Genomic DNA, 25,598 nt, shown 5'->3' on the forward strand with positions numbered 1-25,598 from the left:
GTTTGAAATAGAAGACAGTCATCAAAGAAAGACCTGGCTTCACATCCGTCACATTCAGTAACCCTCAATAAATTGTGTCACCTCTGAGAACCTCCATCCTGATGGTGATAACATATCTTTTCATTTTTGAAACAAATAAATCAATATGACATAAAAGCGTCCACAAGTGTTCTGGCAGCTACAGGAGAACATTACATGACCGTTAAAGGTAGTTATCATTTTATTAGGAGCATAAATCCCTTACATGTTGAATTCAAAAGCTGTACTGACAGTAAATGACACAAACTCATTCATGCTTTGCTTCTCACAGAGATTATCGATCTATACAGGAAGGTGATAAAAAGAAGTTGTGAAATTGCCCCCAGCGGCTTACATTTAGGTCAGCTCTCCCAAAGCAAGTAGGTTCTTTTCTACCGGGTGTAAAAGTGAGGCCGGATTGTTTGGGCAATGGGTGAATGTTAACCTAAGCAACAGAGTTTCAAAAGTCAACTTTAGCTTCAGTAATAAGTCCCAGACAGCTTTAGAAAACAGCGTGTTTACTTTTGCACAGGAGTGGTATAGCGTGGGGGTGGGATGGGGTAGCAGGCACTTACTTCAGAGTGAGAATATTCTGTTATTCATTGCTGCTCAGCTGCTTAGTGACCCTGTGGCCTTCAGAAAGTTATTTAATCTATCTGTGTCTCAGTTTCCTCATCTGCCACATGGGCATAATAAAAAGTACCAATTTGAATGTGTCTGCTGAGGATTAAATGGAATCAGACATATAAGGTACTTAATACCTGATAAATATAAGCCTTTTAGCTATTAATTTCAGCCACATGTGCAGCAAGCATTCCTAATAATGTCATTTCCAAACTTGAAGGGTGGTTTACCCGAAAGTCTGCACATTCCCCTATTCTTTCCATTCTCCTATTTCTTCATCTGGTCTGTCAAGTTTTACCATTTTTCTACCAGCAAATGAAATCTTGAAACCTTCACTTCCGTCCATTTCTTGTTGGAGCACTGTAGCTAGCATCAAACTTCATCACCCTTTCCTGGAGAGCTGACCGTGAGGACCCTGGAAATAGCCTTTTTTACACGCATGTTTGATAGTCACAACAAAGTGTTCTGGGATTAGAATGACCACCATCCATGAAATTTCCTGGGGTCTTCCCATTGCATTCACAACACAACTTGATCTCGTAACTAACTGGCTAGTCTCCATAACTATGCTTCACCAGGCCTTCTATACCCACCATGCCATAGCCACAATGGCTTCTCTTATGTTTCTGAAATGCCAGAAATATGCTCCTCCCTCAAGCTTTTATCCTTGCTCTTAATGGTGAATCCTTCTGATCATTCTGGACTTAGTTCAAGCATCATATTCTCGGGAGCTTGCCCAAGGATTCCATCTTACAGAATCCCTTGAATCACATTGTATTAATTTTTTCCCTCAAAATAATTTTCATTCTTTTATTGCCTCAATAACCCAATTAGTTTACTTATCACTTGTTTCTCCTAACAATATGAAAAAATGTCATGAGAATGAAGATTGTACTGCTCTTCATGTAGTTATCTTGAGCACCTTGAAGAGGTTCTTATTTACAGTGCTAGGTGTGCAAAATCCCCTGTAAATATTTTTAGAATGAAAGAAGGATAAATGGAAGGGTTTTGCTCATCGATTGGGTATAAGCCATTTTTGTACTCTTGGGTCCTGCTGAATCCTAGATCAGCTAATCAATTAGCTAAATGTTTCTTGTTTTCATTTCTAATTTTCTTTCTACTTCTCTAGATTTACATAAATGTACAAGAAGAATATAAAACCAGAAGTAGACTCCAAACTCCTTGAAGATTAGGGACAACATAACTATTTGCTTGTTAATATATCTATGGCCTCTAGCATGGATTATAACCAATGATAAATATTTTTTAAAGAATAAGCAATCGTTAGAAACTGACACTCCTGGTCAATGGTGCCAAAGTGTGACAACTTAATGGGCTGAGCTGGCTATAAAATTCCAGGAACTCCTTTTCTGAAGAAACCAGATAAATCTAATAAAATAGTTACTTTCTTTTATAGGCCCAGCAAAGGTGTATTAAAAAAATACTGGACTGGAATGCAGGCGCTGTCCTAAAGTAACTGCAGGTCTCTGGGAGGTCTACGGGTTCGTGCAACTATAAATTTCTCTTGTCACTCCACAGAGGTGCAATTTATCAAAATCTCTAAAGCAGCCCTTCATAATACATTGTTCCTAGTGATTCCGCACTGGAAACACGCACAGGGAGTAAGATTTCATTAAGGAGCAGACATAACCTAGAGTGATGGCAGAGGTGAAGGTTTTAAATGATAACCTATCTCTTCCCAGAGCAGGGAAGCACTGCTGACTTTTGTCTTTCCAGCAGTCATACTAAAGCAAGCAAGACAGGCTCACAGAACTGAATTATTTTCCTGTTGACCAGACCCAGCCTACTCGGACTACAGAACCAAACCAGCCACCTTCTCTTCAACATCGCATTGGTGTAATGTGGATGCTTCCCTCTCATGGGATCGCAAAGAGCAGTCCTGTGCCAGACTGCTCATAAGCTCACTCCGTGTTGCCTCATCCTTCCGCATAAAAAAATAAAAGGCTGCATTCCTGCTAATAAGCGTGACTAAATCCTAGCATTTTTATCCCAGTTTTTCACCATGAAATCTATGGAGTTACGCTTAGTATTTACTTTAATGACTCAAAAAGAGATTCTAAATTAATTAAGAATATATATATTGTACATATCAGAAGTAAAAAGGAGACTTCTTTTTACAATGCTACCCAGATAGTATTAGGCTCACATATTATTATTAATTTAAAAAGTTCTGAGTTAATCTAAGTAAATACAATCAATTTTTTTTTTTTTCTGAAAACTCATCCCCATAGAAGTCTTTGTGGAGATTACAAACTAATCTTCCAGACTTAAAAAACAAAAGAAAAGCACGGAAAACATACTTGAAGGCCTCATAGTCCTATTCTAAATAAGGGTGGGGACAAAAAGAAACTTTCCCTCCCTGAACAAGAGATAGGGTGAATGGGTAACCACCTCAAGATAATCCCTTGGGCTTTGTTAAAGCAGCTGTTTAACCAGGAATCAAAAGAGGAGAGAGGAACAAATGTAAACAAGAGATTGTTTGGAAAGCAAAGAAAATCTCTCACCATATGGGACAGAATGGGGATCTACTTCCTCAGGAAATGAAAAGAAAGCCCCGAGAGCGGTGCACCCAGCTAAATGAAATTAAAAAAACACGCTTCAGCTGCTGTGTGTCTGAAGTGCCAAATCTGCACAAACGTTTTGCACATCTACAGCTTCAGTTCTTGATTTTTGTGTGCTATTTTCTTTGGAGAACTTCTGTTTGCAAACTGAAGCAAGTGATAGACTTCGCTCTTTGTGATATAAACTAATACCAAAAAGTTTTACTCATTTTGAAAACATTAACTATTAAGGTCTACACAGAAAAGAAGCTTGTCTGGTTGAATACAGGAGGCAGGTGATTATATCCATCCAGTAAAGCTGTATAATTTTTAAACTTGAGAACTTTGAAAACATGGCATCAAAAGAGTATCCCCTAAATAAATATTTTCAAGTACACTAAATCTGTGCAGTGTTACTTAGAGCACTACATTAGAAGGCAGTGGTAGTATTTTCTAAAGTCACTGAAAGGTTTTCTAGCCATGGGAAATTTGAAAACATGACTTCTTAATAATCCTCCAACTTTTTAACTCCACATTTCAATAATGTCTCATTTTAAGCAATGAAATATTCCTGCTAAACTCTTTAACCCAATCTGTCTCCAAGTCATAAATATCATTCAAATGGAACCATATGAAGCTTCTTATATGGGTATAATTGCATCTTTCAACATTTCCTAGACAGTGATTATGTAGTGCACTTTTTAAAGTGCATTTTCCATTCTTGTCTATTTCACTGGCTTCCTAGGAATCAGTACAAACTGTGAAAAAAAAATGAAAGAAAGCATCTCAAATATGGGTGAGCTGGAGAAGAATCTACCCAATATATGTTTAGTAGTTGTAATTACTATGAATCAAGAAAAACATTTTATCTAGGCAAGGAAAAAAAGATGACAACAGTGTTTACATGCTAAGCAAAGAATTAGGGAAGGATTATGTTTGATGGTGACAGATGTAAAATTCTGTGCACTTTGCTCAACCTCTCTGAACCTACACTACTTTACTCTTTGATGAAATGGAATAATCACACTACTGCCCTGACAGACAGGAAGAATTAGAGGAGACAAAGTCTATAACATATTTAGAGTACGGACCAGGATCTGGCACAGAGAAAGAGCATTTTCTGTCTTAACATCTTTTCTGGTTTTTAACTCTTCTGTGTATCTTGAATTAGCAAAGTCCATTTGGCACTTGCCAATCACACTACTGTGTGATCTCCTTGAAGACTAGCAAGCAACTCTGTCATCCTCTTCTCTTTTTAATCCACTGTCCCACTCTCTTCTGCCACCCAAAGTGGTCCATTTATAATTTTTTGCTCAAAGGAAATTATGATTGAACTGTGCGTGTATGTTTGTGGGAAGCATTGTCAAGTGCACAAAAATATGAGTCACCTAGGGACATCAATGCACAATGGTAATGTTTTGAAGTTTCCACTACCTTGCTCTCTACAATGAATGAAATAATTATGTCCTGCAAACATGTATTAAGAAAAATGAAAATTTAGAAACAAATTCCAACTCAATTTCCTTGGTCCCAACTGTGAGTCAGCTAAGATTAGGAGGCAAAACATTATTAAATGCCCAAATTATTAAATGCCTAGAATGCTGCCAGGTATATTTTTTTTCCCTCTGCTCATCTGGCGTGATTCATTAACTCATAGTTTAGTTCAGAAAACCTTTATCAAGACTTTGGCACCGTGTCACTAGCTGAGGATAGGCTCATAAGGCAGTTTAGGTAGGTAGGTAAAAGTGATCATCTCAACATAATGCTGTAGATGCTCAGAATAAGATCACCAAGCACAGCAGAGTTAGTGGGAAGGACAGAAAGATATCTGGAAGGGCTTCCTGCAGGAGGATCCATCTGAGGTAGGCAAATGAAGGGGCTGTCAAGACCTTGGAGATCAAGTACAGCACAGAGGGTGTCTCTATGCTTAGCTAAGAGACAGCAGAATAAAGTTTACTACTCAGGGAGTGGTAGAGATAAGCAACAGCCAAACCTCAGAGAACCTGCATAGTGTGCTAAGGACCTGGACTTTATCCTGCAAGGTAACGTAGTCAGTGGGCGGCTTTAGCCAGAGTACAGACTTGGTTAGATTTCTCTTGGGAACTTTGGGTTAGGTGCATTGGAAGGCATCTTTAAAGATCTAGAGCCCACCACTGGTTTTGAAGGGTAATGAAATGAACATTTTCAGGGGCAAAAGCACAAGTCAGAACCAGAGAACTGAATTTAGGACATGGATCTCTCATACTATCAGCTAGCTTTTGTTCTGATTTTCCTGTATTAGCCCCTGAAACATTAAAGCAACACACAATTTCAGGAGGTGGTACAAAATTGGACTCTTTAAATCTAACACTGCCCTTAAGCAGTTTAAAATCATCATACTTGCCATTGTTTCTGCCCAGGTCTCCTTTGGACTTTAAAAGTAGAGTCTTAAGACCCTTTTAATATTTCCTTTTTGCAATATCCAGAAGAGACTTCGTATCTGTTTCATCTTGGTTGAAATTTTTTGTGTTACATTCCACTAAGAACTGAATCCAAATGGTAAGTTAATCACTGAAATATCTATAGTCAAAGATTCAGCTGTGCAATCCTCAGAAACAACACTGAGATTATAAAATGTTGGAAAACAGGAGCTGTTTTCTTTCTTTCACAAGTGCTTTAAACAAGTCAGCACTCCATCAAAAGAACATAGCAGTTTAATGTTCTGGCAAAGAAAGGAATGCTTGTTTACCTGAAGTAATGGACTGATAAAAGCAACTGGCGGCTGTCTCGCCTGCTACAAAACTGACTTGAAGATTAACCTGGACAATCAAGCCCTTAAATTCTAAACAGAACCCCTGACAAGGATCTGAGGGTAAAGCTCAGTGGCAGAACACGTGGCAAGCATGCGCTGGACCCTGTGGTCACTCTGCAGCACAGACGGACAAAAAAAAGAAAGAACAAAATCACTGACAAGAAAATAACACCTGAATTCATAAGAGAAACTTTTCCAAGCTGTGGATTCTATTCACTTATTAAACAAACACCGAAAAGGAAACTTTTGAATGCAAAATAAGTATTTTACATGAAAGCAACTAACCTCAGCCTGGTTTTGTGAGATCTGTCTAGGCACCAGGCCCTCCTGATATAGTTCTGATATATTAGCTCACCTAACCCTCAGAACCTCGTGAGAAGATAGACCCTAGTAGAAGGCTCATTTTACAAATGAGAATGTCAGCATATTAAAAGCATTAAATCAGTCGAAGTTATACAACTTGAACAAGTACCTCTGGCTCCAGGACTCTCCAGGGCTGTAAGAGACCAGAGTATTCACCCTTGGAAAGTGCAAACTTTTTACCCCTCTAGGGCTGGAATGACAGACCACTTGGCATCTGAGTAGGACAGTGCAGTCTGTCTGCATCACCACCTCTCTGGGATTTCACAGCAACCCGTAGGTGGCCAAGGCAGGAGTCAGCATCCTTGCTTACCGCATTGAGATCCTTCACTCATCTCCATTCGCAGTTACATAATCACATTCCCACAATGGCCCATAATTCTGCTTTGTACTTCAATGGCAACAGGTTTTAAAATAGTACAGCCTTCATGCCAGGTGCAATGGTGGCACACACTTGTAATCTCAGCACTGAGGAGGCTGAGGCAGGAGCATCACACTGCATTCAAGGCCAAACTGGACTTCATAACAATACTCTTTCTCAAAAAACAGAAGCAAGGAAACAAATGCACCGAAAGATACGCTTGTACAAACCCCACCATCACACTAAACTGAATCAGAATAGACTAATGTATGCTAACCTGGTTGCTGGTATAAGCTATTCACTAAAGGTAGAGATACCACTTTAGATTATGCATACTTCTGGATCATAAAATTTCCCTGAGTGTTATCTCATTTAATTCTCATTTTCTTCTGATTAAATACTATTGCCTTCTTGCCCTTCCAACAAAGGCAGACACTGAGAGATAACACAAGGAAAGAAAATAATACGCCATGGTTTTGGTGAGCAGGACTTCAGCCTCATCTGAGCTCACTCCAAGGCCTGTGCTCCTTTAGTATAAATGAAGCCAATGAGTCAAATACTTTGAACAAGCATAATTTTGTATTTAACAGTATAGTAGAAAACACATATTATGCCTGAAAAAGATTTTATATTTTTGAGGGCTGGGAGTACGTGCCTATAATCTCAGTGATCTGGGAGGCTGGGGCAGGAATATTTCAAATACAAGCCCAGTCTGGAAATTTAGCTACTTTAGCAAGACCCTGCCTCAAAAATAAAACAATAAAGATGGCTGGGGATGGTGCTGGGTTCAATTCCCAGTTCTGGAAAAAAAAAAAGGAGAACAAAAGACTTTTTTCTTTTGACCAGTACAATTCATGAGTATCCACCACAAACCAGGTATACAATATTATTTCTAGGCATATAAAAGAAAGGAAGGGAAGGAAGAAGGAAAGGAGAGAGAAGAAAAGAACACGAGAGGCAGAGCTGGAGCACACAGCATTAATCCTCTGTTTTACAGAAGGTTAAGTAAAGTTAAATAAATTGCCTAAGATCCCATGGCAAGCTAGAGTCAAGAGCCAGAAGTTTCTACTAGAGGCCTTTGTTGGGGTGTTGGGGGTCAAACCTAGGACCTCATGCACGCGTGCCAGGCCAGCGCTCTGCACTGAGCTGCTCCCCCAGCCCTGTCCTGGGTGTTTTTGAGTCAAAATCCATGCTCCTTCCATTGTCTCCCCTAAATGGGCTATTTCCTTGGATCCCAAGGTGGGGAAAAAGTAGGGAATCACTCAATCAAAATGGGAAGAACTTATGTTCTATCTCCCCAATTCTATGTACAGCTTAGAAATGGGGGCCCCAGATAAGGATTTCCTGGTTCCTGAGCCAGCACCCACAGGTTAGTTCTGTGACCTTGGCGCCCGCTAGGAAGAAGGGACGTAGCTCGAGGTAAACTCACTTGAGATGATGATTACAAATTTTTGGCCTTTTTTCAGTTTATGTTAAAGTTAAAAAGAAAACAGATTACCAGGGATAAAGTGAATTTGAGGCCTACGTTATTTGCAAAACTTGCTCCAAATTTCCCTTTGACCTCACAGTGAAGGCTTTGCAATTGCAGTCACTTTCTTGAAGAAAGGAGTCGTGGTGACAGATGAGTATCACACTAGCATTTGTTTTATGCTAAATACAACTCTAGGTGTTATTATTGAAGACAGTATTATTAGTTTTCTAATCTGACCAAAGCCACTGAAAACTGCCTTTGAAAAAAAAAAGGTGCCTTTGATAAAGGTGATATCAGAAGCACTTTTTTTAAAGGAGTTATTTTGAAATATAGTTTTTAAAATACTTTCAAATCTTCCTTCTGTCAAAGAAGAATCCCTTTACGTGTAAGACGTCAAGCATTTGGTAGGAACCGCTCCTACCACCAGGTAAAGCGGCATTTCTACAGTTGACTGCAGGCCTCCCTCACCATCACATGAATCAGGAGTGGCACTCCCAGGGGACAATTCAGGCAACAGGAGTCAGAGAGGCTGCTGATGAAGGCCGGGCTCACCGCCTCCTGGGAGTGCTGCTGGCTCCCTAAGGCAGCCCTGAGCACTGCAGTCAGGAGCATCTGCTACTCAACTGGAAGCCTCAGCTTTCCCGCTCTGGTGTTTCCTGGTATAACATTAAAACCTATTATCAGGTCCACATACAATTCAAGAAACAAAAAAAAGAGTCAAGCTTTACAGGTTATGCTGGTCAGTTTTCCGTCACTATGATAAAACAGCTTCTGAGAGCAAAAATTTATTATGGCTCATGTCTTCAGAGGTTGCAGTCTGCTATCACTTGGCTTTGGACCCAGCATCACAGTACATTGTGATGGAAATGTGTAGTGAAGAAGGCTTTCAGGCAGCCAGGAAGCAGAAAGGGAGAGGAAAGAACCAGGGCCCAAATATTCCCTAAAGGGCCCACCCCAATAACCTAACTTCCTTCCATTAAGCCCCGCCTGCTAAAGGTTCCATCACCTCCCAACAGCGTCACAGGCTGGGGGCCAAGTTTTCAACACACAGACCTTCAGGAACATGTAAAATCCCAACTATAGGGATAGAATTCAACGGTACAGTGCCTGCCTGGAAAGCACAAGGTCATGAGTTCTATCCTCAATACCGTAAAAGTCCCAACTGTAGTATAAGTTGTATCTACAATTGTGTGTCTGAATATAGGTTCATTAAAATCCACTGATTAAGAGAAATCTTGTCTTTAAAACTAAACAGATTGAGCTTCAAATCTGAGCTTTCCACTTCTTTGTATTTTTTTCCTTTTAATCTTTCAATAAACGTTTAAGTTTTCTTTGTCTTTTGACCTTTAGTTTCTGCATATGTATAAAAAATGGAAGGAAAGAAAAACACTTAGGACATTTTAGTATGTATGCTACACCATTTTTACTAGAATCAAATGACATGAACTGCATTTTATGCACAGAGCCTCATGCGTGGTAGGTAACCCACAGATGGTAACTGAATACTAGCCTTGATTATTTCCACACTCATAACCTGTTCTTTTACTTCTTAAGCAATTTGTTTTTTGCCCTATTTTGTGTATCTATCCCCTTTCGCAAAAAGAGGAAAAAAGGAAAAGAAAACCTTTTTTTATAATTTGCTGAGATTGTTTAGGTGTATTAAGAAGGCAGATAACACAAATAAAGGAATTAAACTATTAGGCTAAGGATTATTTTGATTCATTTATGCAGGTATGGCATAACTAAAGTAAGAAATTGCTAACACTGAATTTATTTCTTACAGTGTTTGAACTTGCTGTTAATGTTCTGTGATCAGCTATTCCAACCAAGAAGAAAATGATTGTTTATTACATGCTAGCCACGATGGCACAATCTATCTCATTTAATTATCCCACAGTACAGTCATTAGGTTGCTATTTTTATACCCATTTTATACACTGACAAAGTGAAGTTCAGACAGGGAAACTTACAGAGGGTTACACAGCTAGCAAATGGCTAAAAGTAATACTTTGTCTCGTCTATAATCACGTCTAACATTTTCTATTTACTGGTATGCTTTCTAGGTCCACTGAGTCATACACATTGAATAGTCACTGCAAATTAATGCTGTAAATGGTAAACAAAGTCTGCTTTCCAAGTTGTTAAAATTTTGCCATTAAAAAGAAAGGAAGAAAAGAATTTATTAGTACCCAACAATGTGAATCAAGCATGGATTCATTTTGAAACATTTTGTATGAATTTACTGAACATCTAGAGTGAGTCATTCTGCTAGCCAACTTCAGTTATGAAATTTTTGTTGCCTAAATTCTGTTACTGTTTTCACTCCATGAATCACATTTGGTTTTTATTTATTGTTCCTGTGAACAGAATGTGTATCTTTGAAGTACTGAATCTGCCACAGTGTTTGTGCCAGAAGTCTCTCTGGATGATAATCTGCTAATAATTACCTACTGTTGGTAAGAGAAAGAACTTACCTTAGTTTCTTCATCTGTAAAATGGGATTTAAAAATATTATCTAACTCCCAGAAGAAAAGTCCAATGAACTAATTAATCTTGGAATTGTTTTCTACTAAGAGCCATTTTGGCTTGATCTATTTTCAGAAAGGTTTGCTTTTATCCAATAATGATGGAAAATATTTAAAATAGCCACATATTTAAATGTCAAACACTAGGCAATTATTAGAAGCTGAGTCATTTACATGTGACATTTATACAGAAGTACAATCAATGAGTGGTCATATCAGCACTGAATTTAAAGTCTATGTAATTGTTTTGTAATGAGATTAGAAAGGTCATTATAAACATTAGATAAAAAGTCTTACTGTTATTATTTGAAGTTATTTCTAGTTTAAATTAAAATTCTTTTACAGTAAAGTTTAGATTTATCTGAAACAAAACAATTCAACTAAATATCCCACACATAATTAAGAAAGAAAAAAGACCCAAAATTCAAATAGAATAGAGTTCTACTATCTTCCAAATATCGTTAAGGAAAAAGATAGTATGGCTTTAGTATAATATAAACATTCATATCTTAAGATTTAAGAAACATTTTTGTGAAATATATATATATATATATATTCTACTATATAGTTCTATGCTTTTATGAATATAATTAATTTCATGCAAATATTAAAACTATGCTAATCTTTTTTTTCATTATCCATGAATGTTTCCTAATCCTTTATCTCTCCTGCAATTCAATCCCCACTGTGGACCACCTAGAAACAGAAAACACCAACCCCCAAACCCCCACCCCTACGCCGCATAGTGATAATTTACCTTTCTAACAAATGGCAGCAGAACATATGTGTTAGGGTCAATCCTATGCCTGAGAGAACACATCAAAGATCTGGCTAGGGCCCTGTAAATATACAGGAGCTCTCTAAATCCACCAGAGATCCAAGCTAAGCAATCCTACAGGTTTTAACTGGTCATCAAAAATAGAAATCCCTAATGTACTTCCTATATCAAAACTGTTAAATTGTGGGTTTACACCGAAGCATAAACAATGGCTTACATATGATTCTGGAGGTTTGTTTTGCAATATTTAGGTTTTCTCCATCAATTATGGACTATTTTTCATGAAAACATCCCTCCCCTCCATTCCCCGGGCACCTCCATCTAACATGGACAGCATCTCCCAGGAGAGTGCCACTGCCTCTGCTACAGTCCTTGAAATCCAAGGAGTTAGTGTGCTTTTTCATAAGGCAGCTAGTTGTTCTGGAGGGCGCTGGAGAGAGACAGCCCCAGCACACAGTGCAAAGTTCCAAAGATTTCTTCACAGTAGACAGCCCAGGTTAACCTGGTTTATGATGACTCAAATACACACATTCGGATGAAATAAGCCAATAAGGAGATGTAATTCAGCCCTGGAGTTTAGAGAAGAAAGACATTGAACTAGAAAGGTCCTTTGCTTCAGGGATTTTATGCCAAGGTGAAAAATGAGGCAAAAGTTCTAAGCACCCAAAGGGTTTTTTGTTTAGAAGATGAACTTCTGGTCCTGGGAAGGCAACTCAGCAATGTGTACACAAGACAAACGGAACACCCCCTGCAGATTGTGCTCTCCCAGGTCTGGACAGGGACATAATTATGCAGTAGAGATGCCCTTTCTACAAAGGTGACCTAGGCTTGCTTTTTCAAGTGGAGATTGTCAGTGGATGGGTTTGCTGTCGTCTTTCACGGCCTTTTGCATGGTCACCCTGGAGAGCAAAGGTACCCTGAGAAGACTAGGGGGAGAAGGATGTTGATACCAAAAACATGGAAAAGGCAACCTAATTGGTCCCCTATCAATATGGCCTTTGTCTAATCTGGAGCCCTTAAGTGCTTTAAGAGCACAGTTCACAGCTACGGGCACACAGACAAATGCTGAGTCCCTGCATCCAGATAACCAAATGACAGCTATTGCTATTTCTTAATTGTCAAAGATTGCCTCACTTCTGAACTTTGCTTTAACAGATAGCTCACTGTGCTCTGCTGGTGTTCAACAGAGCATTATCGCCACTTCTACGGCTGTGTTTTTAGAGGAATCTGTGACCACTTGGCTGGAAGAAGATCCAGCTTGTCTTTGAATCTTCTGAAGTCAGTAAAGAGAAAAGGATTGCCACAGCCTCTGACTTGTGGGGAATAACTGTGCCGCTACCTGGGCTGCTTCTACCACCAGCAAGAGTAAGAGCCAGAGTTGTTCCAGGGATGCTACTGGACCCTGGCAGAAGCCAAGGCAAACAGAGACTTGGCAAATGATCAGCCACAGGAACTATCTTTCCCGGAGGCTCCCTCTTTGCTTTGCCTCTGGGTCCTCAGCTACAGCCTCTGATCTTCACTATCTCCTCAAGATGAACTCTTGGACAGGACTCAAAGATACTGAAAGCCTCAGTGACTCATCCAAGGTCACACACCTGGAAGCGTAGTTACATGCGGAGCGCTTTCCTCTGATTCTCCCCATTAATGTTTTCTATCCCGCTATCCCATTCCTCCCTGGCTTGCTCCATCCATTCCAACTCTGTGCACACGGATACTGGAAACTGAAGTGGCAGAAAAGACAGGCAAACACTGAAAAGCACCGCCCTGTGGAAGGCTCATGTCCACCAGCTGCATGACTTTGCTTCAGGATTCTTCCAAGTGAGGAAGTAGAAGTCCTCTTCAATGGTTGTTTTTGCTAAAATAGGTAAGTATAAATACCGTTCTTGTTAAGAGAAATACCAAGGAGTAGGTGAGTTAACTAAAAGCAGTACATCTAAATTCAAGTCTTCTCAATTTCTTCCACGAGGTGGTTCATAATCATAAAACTAAAGCCAGGACTACATAAACCTCAGAACCAGGAAAAGCTTACGTGCCCTCTGGTTCAAACCACTATTTTACTAGTATTGTAGAAACAGAAAATTTTAGAACTGGAAGGCACTTAGAATTCACCTAGTCCTACTTTCTCACTCTTCATTTGAATAAACAGAGTCTCAAAGGGTCAGATCATTTCCCAAAGTCATACAACTTCAGTATCCAGGTTAATAAAAGAGCTCAGTCTCCTAATGCCCAAGCCATTGTGGAAGCCTAGAAAAACAGTAAAGGACAAAGAGAGCTACATAAAGAACACCCTTCCTTCAGATGACACACATTGTGATTTTATAAAAAGAACCATGAGGCCTAATTATAAGAAAATCACCCCTCACCTCTGTTTCTAGAGAGACAGAAATAGGTAGGGAGAGGATAATGATAATTCTCTTAAACTCCCAGTCCCTGTAAATAGTTTTTAGTATGTCCATAATTAAGTTAAAAGGCACAAACATCTTACTGCATCCATAAATCAGTAAAGCTACAGACCATGCTTTCCATGAAACAAAGTCTATACAAAGCAACTTGAAAGCAGCGTATATTATAAAAGCATCTTGCCTCTCAATTTGTTTTATAAATTGTTCTGGCTACACAGGTGACTGAGACCAAAAACACAGTTCCTGCAGCTGCTCATGATTCATGCACTATAAAAGACAGATAAAAGATCACTTCTCAGAGATTTATGTCCAATGCCTTGCCCTGATTTACAAAAGGGGACATTAAGGAAAGTGAGGAAAAAAAAAGAAAGAAGATCCCAAACTTGAATAATGAAAAACAAAAAATGTCACTGCATGTTGCCTGGTAAAGACAGCAAAACATCCTGGAGAAATGAACCTGTGCCTCACTCAGAGCTGGAGCAAAAACCCAGGGACAGGAAGCTGACCAAGTCTCTTTAGTCTTACAAAAGAAATAGAAGACATCCTCAGAATCACATAAGGAGAACTCAGAAAACAAGAGTGCAAAATTAGGATTTCCATTTTCTCTTCCTATGATGTATTCTACTTTTCTTATTCATTTTTTACTTTGGAAGAAAAACTTTAAACTAGTTTCTCATGATCTCAGATCACTTTTGTCTTCCCATACCTGGTTTAACATGAATTAATTACTGTATAATCAGATATCACCCTATTATAAGTGGAACTGAATTGATGGATCCAGATTTAAGAAAACTTGTGTGCTTTGCTCAGTAAACATCATTTATTTGTCCTCATTACTAGCAAATCCCTCTCTGGCTTGCAAAAGTTAGCGGACAGGCAATTCTCTTCTCTAGGAACAACAAACTCGGATTGGAACTACAGAAAATCACTCTTATGAGATAAGCATATACACAACCTTGTTTTCGCCTTTACACTGCCAACTGAGAATAATCTTTTTAGTTATTTTGCAATCAACATACAGATTTCAAAGTAGAAATCCCAAAAGTTAACCATTTGCCTAAGTTCATTTGTCTCTTGGTAAAACAGGGATTGAAATACAAGTCTTCAGCAGCTAGAGCCTAGAATCCTTCCACTAATTATACTCTAGGAACTTCTCAGTTATGGAAAGAGGGCATGTTCAATGGGACTCCCAGCCATGCAACAAACCTCGAAAACTCAGAGCCTTAATACTCGGACAGGGTTTGTTTTTTAATGTTATATAAGAGGATGGTAAGAGTTCAATCACCTACCATTATAGAACAACAATGACTCATAATTTGCTATCTTCAAATCACCAGTTAGACATAAATAAAATTTAACAATTTTAATTGGTTTGGCACAGACTTTCAAATTTCCATATGGTTATTTTCCCTGTTTTATGTTAAATGTAATCGACTTAGCACTTGAGTTTTAAAATCTTGGCAGAATGTATCAATTAAAAGCTACATAAATTAGAATTACTGAAAGCACACATTCCAAATTGAGTGATCCTAAGGGACAAAATTTTAAAATGCTCTTTTTATAAATATGTTAATTTTTCCCTATAAAGAAAATTTGCATTGTCACCTACATAACAAACCTCAACTAGACAAAAAAGGGATATTTTCTCTGACATAGTGAAAGCTAGTTGTCTGTTTGCTTATTCCCCGAGTGCCTCAATGTGCCTAAAATGGTCTTTTATACACTGTTTGCAAGACTTTCAAGTCTTGGCATTTCTGAAACTATCAGCAATCTTGACAACACCTAAAACCATATAGAAACTAAAATGTAAGCGCAACATGGATAAAATGCATAAGCATATTAAGGTGAGTACTTTTGAGCACATTTTCACTGGTGGTGCAAAATATGGCATGCTAGTAGCTACTTAATGTTCCCCAGAGTACTATTTTCTTTTAAATAGCATAATTTTAAGAGAGATGATCTTTCTAAGTCAGATCCACTATGCTCCTTTAGAAACTGTCAAATCTCATAATTTGAATAGAGTATAAGGAGAAATCTGAAAAAACATCTAATACATTTATTCCTGCAGACTTGTGATCAAGTTTATTGTCACAATGACTCCTGTGACTTATTGCCTGTGTAACTGTTCCCCAAATACTGAAGTCTGTCACATGTGCTAAGTAAATGAAAGCATCATTCACCAATCCCCAAGTGTTTTTTGATGGAATTTTCACTTATTTAGCTTGACTTAAAGGCAAAAATGCCTGCTGTCCCCAAGATGGTTGAAAAGCTGTATAATTCAAATCAAAGTTCTTTTTAAAATATTATCATTAAAGTTTGTGTTTATGTACTGAGTAATCAGATAGTACAGGACCAATAGGCCTGTAATGGAATTCTAGTCTTAAAACCATCTTTATAAGCAACTATTTAAACTATTAAATATTAATAGCTATTCCTCTCTGGCAAAGATAACATTAGACTGAAATCCTCCTTCTTGATCTTTGATTTCCTTGTGCTACACTCTCTATGCAGAGCTGCACAGAAAAACATTTCCCCCAATTTTAAATGAGAAGATCTGACAGTCACCCTTCATTACCATGGGTTATTTTAATTGATTTCGTGCTATCTCCAAGGTCTCCTTTTTCAGTGCCGGGAATGTGAAATTGCTAGGAGTATCCTTAAAGAAAACCTTGAAGGTCATTAGAGCCCCAGCGATGAATGCCTTCATTCAACAAGAGCACTGCCCTCTGGAGCCCTCTACCATCAGCACGGCCCCCCAGAGGGCCCGCACTCTTAACTTGGTCTGAACAGGTCACATTTCTAAAATACTTCGCTGTCTCAAATGTCTCTGGTGGGCAGCACCGAGTCAGTCACCCCACAGCCAGTGTTTCAGGCGAGGCTGACCTCTTTCTGGTTTTCAATGGAATTATTCCATGTAATCCTATTTACACAGCATTTAATCAAAGCGAGAGAGGAGATTACAGAGCTCGCATTTGTTTTGCAAAGCAAAGGTACAGGGATCATCACTCTTACTGACTCTCAAAGTGACTTGATAGTACATCCCGGCTTTGGAGTGTTGGACATTAACCCGATCTGTCTCTTCTTCTCTTGTTTAAATAGGAAGCTTTGGGCTCTTTCCCCGATCTAAAAGGTGGCAGCTTCTCCACCCAGATCTCACCAGCACCATTCATGCAAGCAGAGACGACTATAAAAAGAAATAGGTTCCCACCCTTGTTTAACTGTGCCGTAGATCAGAAAGCCTGTGCACTTCCAGCCATACAATTAAACTTTTCTTTGTTGGAAGAATCGTTCATATTTGCATTTCTCCAGCACAATGTGGTGATCTCAGGTGTGGTGTCCTTGCCTAAAAAACGAACCTGCTTGCAAGACAGGAGACAGGCGAGCTGCTGCTTCTCTTCCACACTTAGACTCCCTGCCAAAGCAGGCGAGGCACTACCCTCCTTTTATGCCAGGCAAGGTCCCTTATCCCTCCCCCTTTTCACATCGGGTGGAAAGGACTTTACTCTTTCTTATGCCTTCTTAATGTGCAAGCCTAGACATTCATTTAAAATATGATGCTAAGTAGGTCACCTAGTAAAGCACTTTCAGCGCACGGATTCTTTCATTGTAAACATTCAACTGCCCCTTCGCCCCAACACGTCAACCCCCTTCCACACATTTCAGGAATTGCAATCTCCGACCGAACCTCTGGGGGTTGAAAGGGCAGCCTTACGCAACCCGAGGCAAATAGCAGAACAATTGCGACGGGAAAAAGTGGAAAGAGGTAAGAACCGCCCGCCAGAGATGAAAAGAACTGTCCGGTAGCAGCCGTTTCCAAAGGGCGAGCCAGATATTTGTCGGGGTAGGAGGTGTCTAATTGTACCCCTAGGCAGCGCTTTCGCCATGGTCCTTGACGTATAAAGCACCCTTGGGTATTCTCTCAACTATCATTGGAGGTGCCCATTAAAAATTTTTTAAGAAAATAAATAAAACTTTTTTTGGAACAGAAGAAGGTGCACGCACTGAGGAGGTGTTACTCCATCCGCAGCTGCAGTGAGGGCCCACCCAGGGCTGCAAACTAGACAGCTCAGAGCTGCAGGACGCCAAGTTTCCCGGGCTGACCCAGGTTCCCCGCCCCGCCGACTTGTGCAGCTCAGCAGCTCAGGGTTGGCTTTGCTCCCGCGGCTGCACCCGCGTCCCGCGTCCCCCAGGTGACTGCACAAATCTGGGTTCCAGAGCGAGTGAGGGTGGCGCGTGGGGAGCTGTTTCATAATCTCCGGGAATCCAGGAGAAAATGTCTACCAAGCAAAGAGGAGCCTTCCTGGGCTAGCGCAAAGCCCCAGGCCACAGAGCCCACCCTTTTCTCGGATGGGAAATGAGGCTTCCGACTGACAGCTGCAAACTTAACCGCGGCCGCTGCAAACTTGACACCAGCTCCCTCTCCGGACTCCCACTGCTCCCTCCCGGGCTCAGCCGGCTGCGCGCTCGGGCTGCAACCCACGCCTGCCTCCCCCGCACCCTCTTGGCTCACCCGGAGGGCGCAGCCCCACATGTCCCGGCTGCCGGTCCCGGGGCACGCCGGCCTCCCGGGGCTTCGGGCGCGGTTTTCTTTGAAAGCCTCGGAGCTCCCGGGCGTGCCCTACTCACTTGTGTCTTCTTCATAAGGAAAGGCAGCCCTGCGATCCAGCCCAGGCAGCGGTGTGGCAACTCCGTTTAGCTGTTCTGGAGCTCCAGCATATTGCACGGGCAGCGGCGGCAGATAGTCCAAGCATTGGGCAGCCCGAGCGCAGCGCCCTCTCCACGGCCCGTGCCTGCAGCGGCGCTCCGGTCCCAGCGCGAGGTGGCGAGTGAAGCTGGGGCCGCCGCGCCGCCGGCTCTTTTATACGGCTCCCTCCCGCCCGCTGCAGACACGCCTCCTTCCCTTCCCGAGCTCGGGGAGGCCAGACGCGCCCGGGGGCCAGGCTGGAGACCGGGGCGCGCGGCCGGGGGGCAGGGAGCGCTCCCCGAGTGGGGCGGGTCCAGCCCAGCGCGTCCCCCGCTCGGGACTCCGGGTGCGCAACCGGGAGAAACCGCGAGGGTGCAGGGCGGCCCCGGGCGAAGCTCAGCAACCTGCAGCCGCTCGTGCCGCGCGCGGGCCTCGCCGGGGCGCACCTGGCACCGCCCAAGGACAGGCGACAACCCCGGCGCGGAGCGGACGGGGCTCTTCCTTCTGCTCTGAAGCAGTGCGGGAGAGAGAGGGGAATTCCCTTGGCTCGAGTCCACTTTGCCCAGTGCGGCCTTTGGAGAAAAAGGAAAAAAGAAAGTTTAATTAGGATCCCTAGTTAGTGCATTGTCTCACGCACTTTTATTTTTAATTTTTTTCTTATACAATGACTTTAGTGAATGAATAATGCTAAAGGGATTATTGACTCCCTGGGATATGTATTGCTGAGGGACTTGCTATTTTCATGATTTACTGTTGTGTCTTTAGCAATGGAAGGAAACAAGATAAGCTCTTAAACGTGCAGATTGTCAGCTCAGCAGAGATTTGGAAAGCTCTACTTTTTTAAAGAGAAGTTTTGAAATCGGGAAGATAATGCAACGGTAATAGTAACAGGCAACACCACTATGCCCTGCGTGTATTTATGAGGCAGGAGACGCCATGCTCAGAGCTGTCCATAAACCATCTCGTTAACTCTTTTTCACAAACCTATTCTGGAGAGCCCGTTTTTTAAGTTCCCACTTTACAGAGGATGAAACACAGCCTTAAAAGTTAATTTTTCTAAACTACCTCAACTAGTAAATGGCAGAAACCTAATTTAAATCTAGAGCCTTGGTTGTATTATGTTTTAAAACCACTTTGCCTATCACATTGGCTTTCTAAAAGTCCTCACTAACTGCAGAACAGTAAAATTCTTAATTTTATTAAAAAATGATACAGCCGTTAACGTCACTAACCTTTTAGAGCAAGAGTGATATACAAATTTAGGAATTAGTTGTGTTCCTGAGAGAGTGGGGTTGTAAATTCACCACACTCAGTACAGTTGCCTTTTTTAAAAAAGTGACTATGCCAAACCTTTAATTTAAAAAAAAAGTAGATAAATTTTGAAGCTCGTTTTGTTTTGTTCGTTTCCTATTGATACTGGGAAAAAACCCAATTAAATGACTTAAACCAACATAAATTTATTAGAGACTAAAAGTCCAAAATGGCTCTTACTGGGCTAAAATCAAACTTTTGGCAGAATGACCTTCCTTACTCTCTGGGACGCTTCATCTCTTTGCCTTTCCCAGCTTCTAGAGACTCTCTGCGTTTGTGGGCTTCTAGGTGTCATTTTCAAAGCCAAAGCCAGTGCAGTGAGTCCTCAGATGGAACCACTCTCACCTTCTCCTCAGCCTCCTGTTCCATTCTATTTTACGATTCATTTGGGCCTATCCAGGTTAACCTCCCCATCTAAAAGTCAATGGTTTAGTAATTTTAACTCCATCTATATCCCTCACTTCCCTTGTTTTGGAATCGGTGTGTAGCATAACAGATCCATGGGTTGCAGAGGTTAGGAAATTCATCTTGGGCTGGTATGTGTGTGTGTGTGTGCATGTGTTTCTCTCTACTGCACTGACAGCAAGCAAGCTGAGGATGGGAGTGGAAGTGTGGACTCAGTGTACTGTGCTGAGCTCTGTGGGAGCTCCCAGCTGGATGATTATCTCCTCCTCCATAGTTACAAAAATAAATATTTGGAAAAAAGGACCAAAAGAAAAGCTAAAAGCATTAAATAACTGCTTTTACTTTCAATTGAAAAGTGCTGCAAACCCTCCTGAGAAGGGGGGTGGAAAGGAGGCTGAAAAGAGCACTCAGTGTGACCATATTGGAAAAATCACCTACCTAGTGAGGCCTCCATGGTCATGCTAACCTTAACGCAGCCAGTCTGGGGTGTCATCATCCTTTGCAGGAAACTTCCAAGCTGTTTCTTGCATATTATGTAAGAAAGACCTGCATTCCTGAAATTTACTATTATGGTCTAGTAGAAAGAGGAATGATTCTGAGGAAGTCTGGCTCTATTCTAAATTGGATCACAGGTTAAAGTCGCCTTCAGGGTTTAGCAGTGAGGCATCCATTGCCATAAACGCCCCCAAGATGACTTCAGGTGAGATGCAGAGGGACTCATTTATCAAGGAGATGCATACTAAACTGGATATTTTAAAATGTATTTAGTTAGTTAATATACGAAACATGATCTGACATGGTAGCTGCTTTAAAAATTTATACACTAATTGACTTTATCAAACATCATATTGTCTCCCTAGTGTAAGAAACTAAAAAAAGAATTGAGATTCAATACCTACAATAGATACTGTGAAAGGGAAGGAGCTGCTCAAAAGGAAAGAATCACTGGATGGCGACAGGAGAAAAGAGGGACAAGAGGAAAGTGTTTGATCCACTCTGCACACCTATTTCTTGTCATCTGGGCAACTACTTTGAAGATAACAATATGCAATATACTAACCACTATTAATTTCCTATTATCTTGTTTTGAAATTCTGTGTCATTGTTTTATTGGTTTTTTTTTTTCTCTTTACAGTAAAAAAAAACGAGCATCAGAATGCAAGATTTTGTTTTCTAAACAAGTTTTCCTTAGATGGAACCCTCTGACCCTCAAAACAGTGTTAAATTTTGAGGACTGTCCTTTATTGAACAAGATGTACTTTATTCATCATTTTATTTCACTCCTTTCCCCCGATAGTTTAATAAAAAGTGATGAAATTTAAAAATTTTTTAAAACATAAATGAAAAAGAATTTCTAAAACAGAGTTTCCTAGTTTGGATAACTGAGGCATTGCAAATATTTTTTTTTCTTTTTAAAGACTTTTTTGGAGTCAAAAATTTTACTTTCCCCTGGCTTTATTTATTAAGGTATGTTTGACAAATAAAAACTACATAGTTTTACCATGTGCATGATGATATCTGGATATATATATATCCATGATCCGTGAAAGTATTAAAACAAAACGATATATTGCCTCACATTTTAATAGTTATGAAGGATGGAACATATTTAAAATCTACTTCCTTAGAATTTCGACCTATACAATACATTATGATTAACTACAGTCACCACTACAATACAATACAATAAATCTCCAGAATTTATTCACGTGAAGCTTAACTGAACCTGTGTGCACTTTGACCAATATATTCCTTTTCCCCAGGAAAAAAAGTGCTCAGTGTCAATTTAAACTCAATTTAGTGTCAAGATGGCATGAGAGCCACTGCAGCCTGGGAACACGCCACGCTGACTTTATGAAACTGGTAGGAAGGAGAGTTTTTATAAGTCAGGCTAGGTTTATAAAAACCAGAGAGTGCATCTATCAAATTCAGTTCAAATTCTTTTCACTCGTGGGCTTTATGTATGCTCTACAATCACAGTTGATCTCCTTCTCTTCTTTATGCTTTTAATTATCTTTGTCTTCTCTCAACACCACCATTTTATGGTCTCCAGCTACATTAACAACATCACTGTCTTCTCTACCCTTCTGCTGCTATAACAAGATCACAGAGACTGGATAACTTATACACCATAGAAGCATATTTAGCTTTGTTCTGGAGTCTGGGAATTTTAAGGGTATGGCTTTGTCATGTGCTTGGGAGATGGTGAGGCTATCATATGGTTAAACAGCAAGCAAGCCAAAGAGTATACATTCATTCCTAGCAAAGTCATTCTATAATAACTCATTAATTCAAAAATGGGTTGCTCTATGTCTGAGTGCAGAGATCTTAAGACCAATCTGCTCCCTAAACTCCCACGCTCAACGTTGCCTTATTGAGGATCAAGTTTCCATCCATGAATTCTAGAGTACACAGGAAAACCTCAGTAACTTTCTTATCTTTTGTTTCCTTCCTATTGTTGCATTACTGCTTTGTTATGTAATAGGTTATTTGAAATTGAGTCACACAAATACACATAAGATACTACAAATTGCAGACAAACTCACGAGGTCAACATTGTGTCAGAAAGATTACATTTTAAAGCTAGCTTTTGAGAGAAGACACAGGCTAGCATTTAGAAGCTTAGCAGAAAAGAACCAGAGAGCTACTAGAAAGTTAGTAGGAGGCAGGGTACTCAGAAGGCATGGAAATGCATCCTCTGCAAGCAGGAGGCTCCCACTATACAGTTCAGGATGTCCCACATTCAACACATTCCTCAGGAAGTTTTCCCATAATTATCTAGTCTTTACTTCTGATGTTAGGTGAACCTTTATATTTTGTGTTTTTTTATTAATCTAATTGTTAGAATGCCCCCCCTCTCTATTTCTTTTGGCTTCTCAGTTTTTGTGGTTAACAAGAAGCTTTAATTAGGTATGTAAATAAGTCTTGTTTCTTATGGATGAAACATTCTGTGTTCACCACTTTGCAGTCATCCTCTTTCAGACACAGGTTTTATTGAGTTTCTGATTTTTAAAAATGCCATCTTAAACTGGAGGTGATATTGTCTTTTGTTAATGTTTATTTTAGTACATTTTTGCTGTATGCAATGATTGCATTCACTATTGAGAGCTGGTATATATACATAACAAACCCTAATTGACTTCTCATCCCCTTCTGTACTTCCCTCCATCTCTTTGTTCCCTTCCCTTTTACAGAAGATCTATCTTCCTGTTTCCTATTCTCCATCTTTTGTTTTACTCCTTTATTTATGTATGAGGAAAAACTATACAATACTTAATTTCATGTGTCTGACTTATTTCACTTAATATTATGGTCTCAAAGTGCATCCAAATTCCTAAATGACACAAACATCCTTCTTCATGACGAAGTAGTATTTTATTATGTATAACTTTTATCCATTTATTAATTGATGGGCATTAAAATAGATTTACCTGTTGTACATATGCTACTCTCAACTTGACTATACATGTACCTCTGTAATACAATGTCTTAAACACTTTCAGGAAAATATCCAGAAAGACAATAGTTGGATCAAATGGAATTTCATCTTTTAGTATTTAAGGACACTCCATATTGATATCCATAGTGGTTGTAACAGATTATATTCTCACCAACAAAATAGAAGGAGTCTTTTGTCCCACATCCTTTTTAGCATTTGTTATTATGACTGCTTGATGATAGACATTCTCAGGAGTAAATAGAATCAAAATCTCAGTGTCATTTTAGTTGGCATGTCTGCAACAGCCAGAGATATTGAACATCTTTTTTTGTATTTATTGGTCACTTGTACTTCTTCTGAGACATATCTATGCCTTTCAATAGCCCATTTTTTTATTAGATCTTTTTGAAGGGGTCTAATTTTATGAGTTCTTTATCTATGTACTAGTCTTCTCTTTGAGGTAGAGATGGCAAATTTCTACTCCCATTCTGTAAATTGTCTCTTCACTCTGTTTTTTCTTTGCTGTGCAGAAAATTTTTAATTTAATATAACCTGACCTGCTGATTCTTGATGGTATTTCTTGTGCATTTGGGGTTCTGTTCAGAAAATTTTTGCTTATGTCTGTCTTCAAGAGTTTTTCCTGTTTTGTCTAGCAGGAGATTAATCTTCTGCATGTGGACAGACAGATTCGATTTTTCCCCTGCCAATATCCAGTTTTCCATCATACCTGAATGTGTCTGCCACTATCTCGGCGCCCTCTAGTCTGATCGATGGGTCCATTTGTCTTTTTGTGTAACTGTCATGCTGTTTTTATCATTGAAACTTTTATAACATAACTTGAAATCTGGGTTTTTGATGGCTGCTGCTTTGCTCTTGATTCCCAGGAATGCTTTTACCCTTCCGCATCACTTCAGCTCCCAACTGAATTTCAGGGTTCTTTTCTTTATTTTTGTGGTAATTGCTTTTGGTAGTTTACTTAAGATTGTGTTAAATGGGAATACCTGTTTAGGCAGAATTCCCATCATGACAATGTTAGTTCTGTCTCTTCAGGAACAAGGAATTTCTTGCCATTTTCTGGTATCCTCTTTGATCTGCTTTTTCAGAGTACTGCAGTTTGCATTGCAAGGGTCTTCCACTTCCTATGTTAGGTTAATTCCTCAGTATTTTTCTTTATCCTATTGTGAATAGCTTTATTTTCTTAATTTCTATTTCAGTGAGTTCGTTATTGGTAAGAGGAATGCTATTAAGCTTTGTACATTTATTTTATATCCTGCAACATTGCTGAATTTTATTATTAATTCCATCAGTCTTCTGATGGAATTTTTGGGTCTTCTATGTGAAGAATCATGTTATGTGTAAATACAATAGTGAATTCTTCCTTTTCAATGCATACCGCTTTTATTTCTTTACCTTGCCTAATTCCTCTGGCTAATATATCAAGTAGTGTATCGAACAGGAGTGGCAATAGTGAATATCTTTGCTTTCTTCCTAATTTTAGAGGCAAATCTTTCAGCTTTTCTCCATTAATATGGTGTTGGCACTAAGTCTGTCATAAATGGTCCTTGTTGAATGTGATCAAGTCCTTCCATTTTTAACATTTACGGTTGTTGGATTTTTTTCAATGGTTTTTTCTGCATCTACAGAGATGATTATATCATTTTTTTCCTTGCTTCTGTTTACATGGTCTATTATATTTATTGATTTGTCCTTGTGTCCCTGGAATGAGTCCTACTCAGTTGAGATTTATAATTTTTATGGTTAGTTGCATTCTATTTCCTTGTCTTGTTGAGGATTTTTATATCTATGTTTCATAAAGAGATTAGCTTATAATTTCCTTATTTATTAGGTGCTTGTCTAATTTGGGGATT

General features: G+C 39.7%; 1 protein-coding gene across 6 annotated transcripts in view; it reads right to left on the reverse strand.

Annotated features, from left to right (window-relative positions):
- Positions 1 to 18,738, reverse strand: part of Kitlg (KIT ligand) — a 76,180-nt gene extending 57,442 nt beyond the window's left edge. For 2 of the 6 annotated variants that reach the window (XM_063255277.1, XM_063255278.1), the window contains exon 1: positions 18,402 to 18,481. In XM_063255277.1, the coding sequence (XP_063111347.1) occupies positions 18,402 to 18,422 (21 nt within the window). In that variant the 5' untranslated portion in view covers positions 18,423 to 18,481. Of the gene's footprint in view, positions 1 to 18,401 lie in introns of all 6 variants that reach the window. The other 4 variants (XM_063255279.1, XM_013159350.3, XM_013159348.2 and 1 more) reach the window with 4 other exon arrangements.
- Positions 18,739 to 25,598: the final 6,860 nt, after the last annotated feature.

The sequence above is a fragment of the Cavia porcellus genome, unplaced genomic scaffold, assembly GCF_034190915.1.
Source record: "Cavia porcellus strain 051 isolate PalLab524CR breed Dunkin Hartley unplaced genomic scaffold, mCavPor4.1 scaffold_8, whole genome shotgun sequence".
NCBI lineage: Eukaryota > Metazoa > Chordata > Mammalia > Rodentia > Caviidae > Cavia > Cavia porcellus.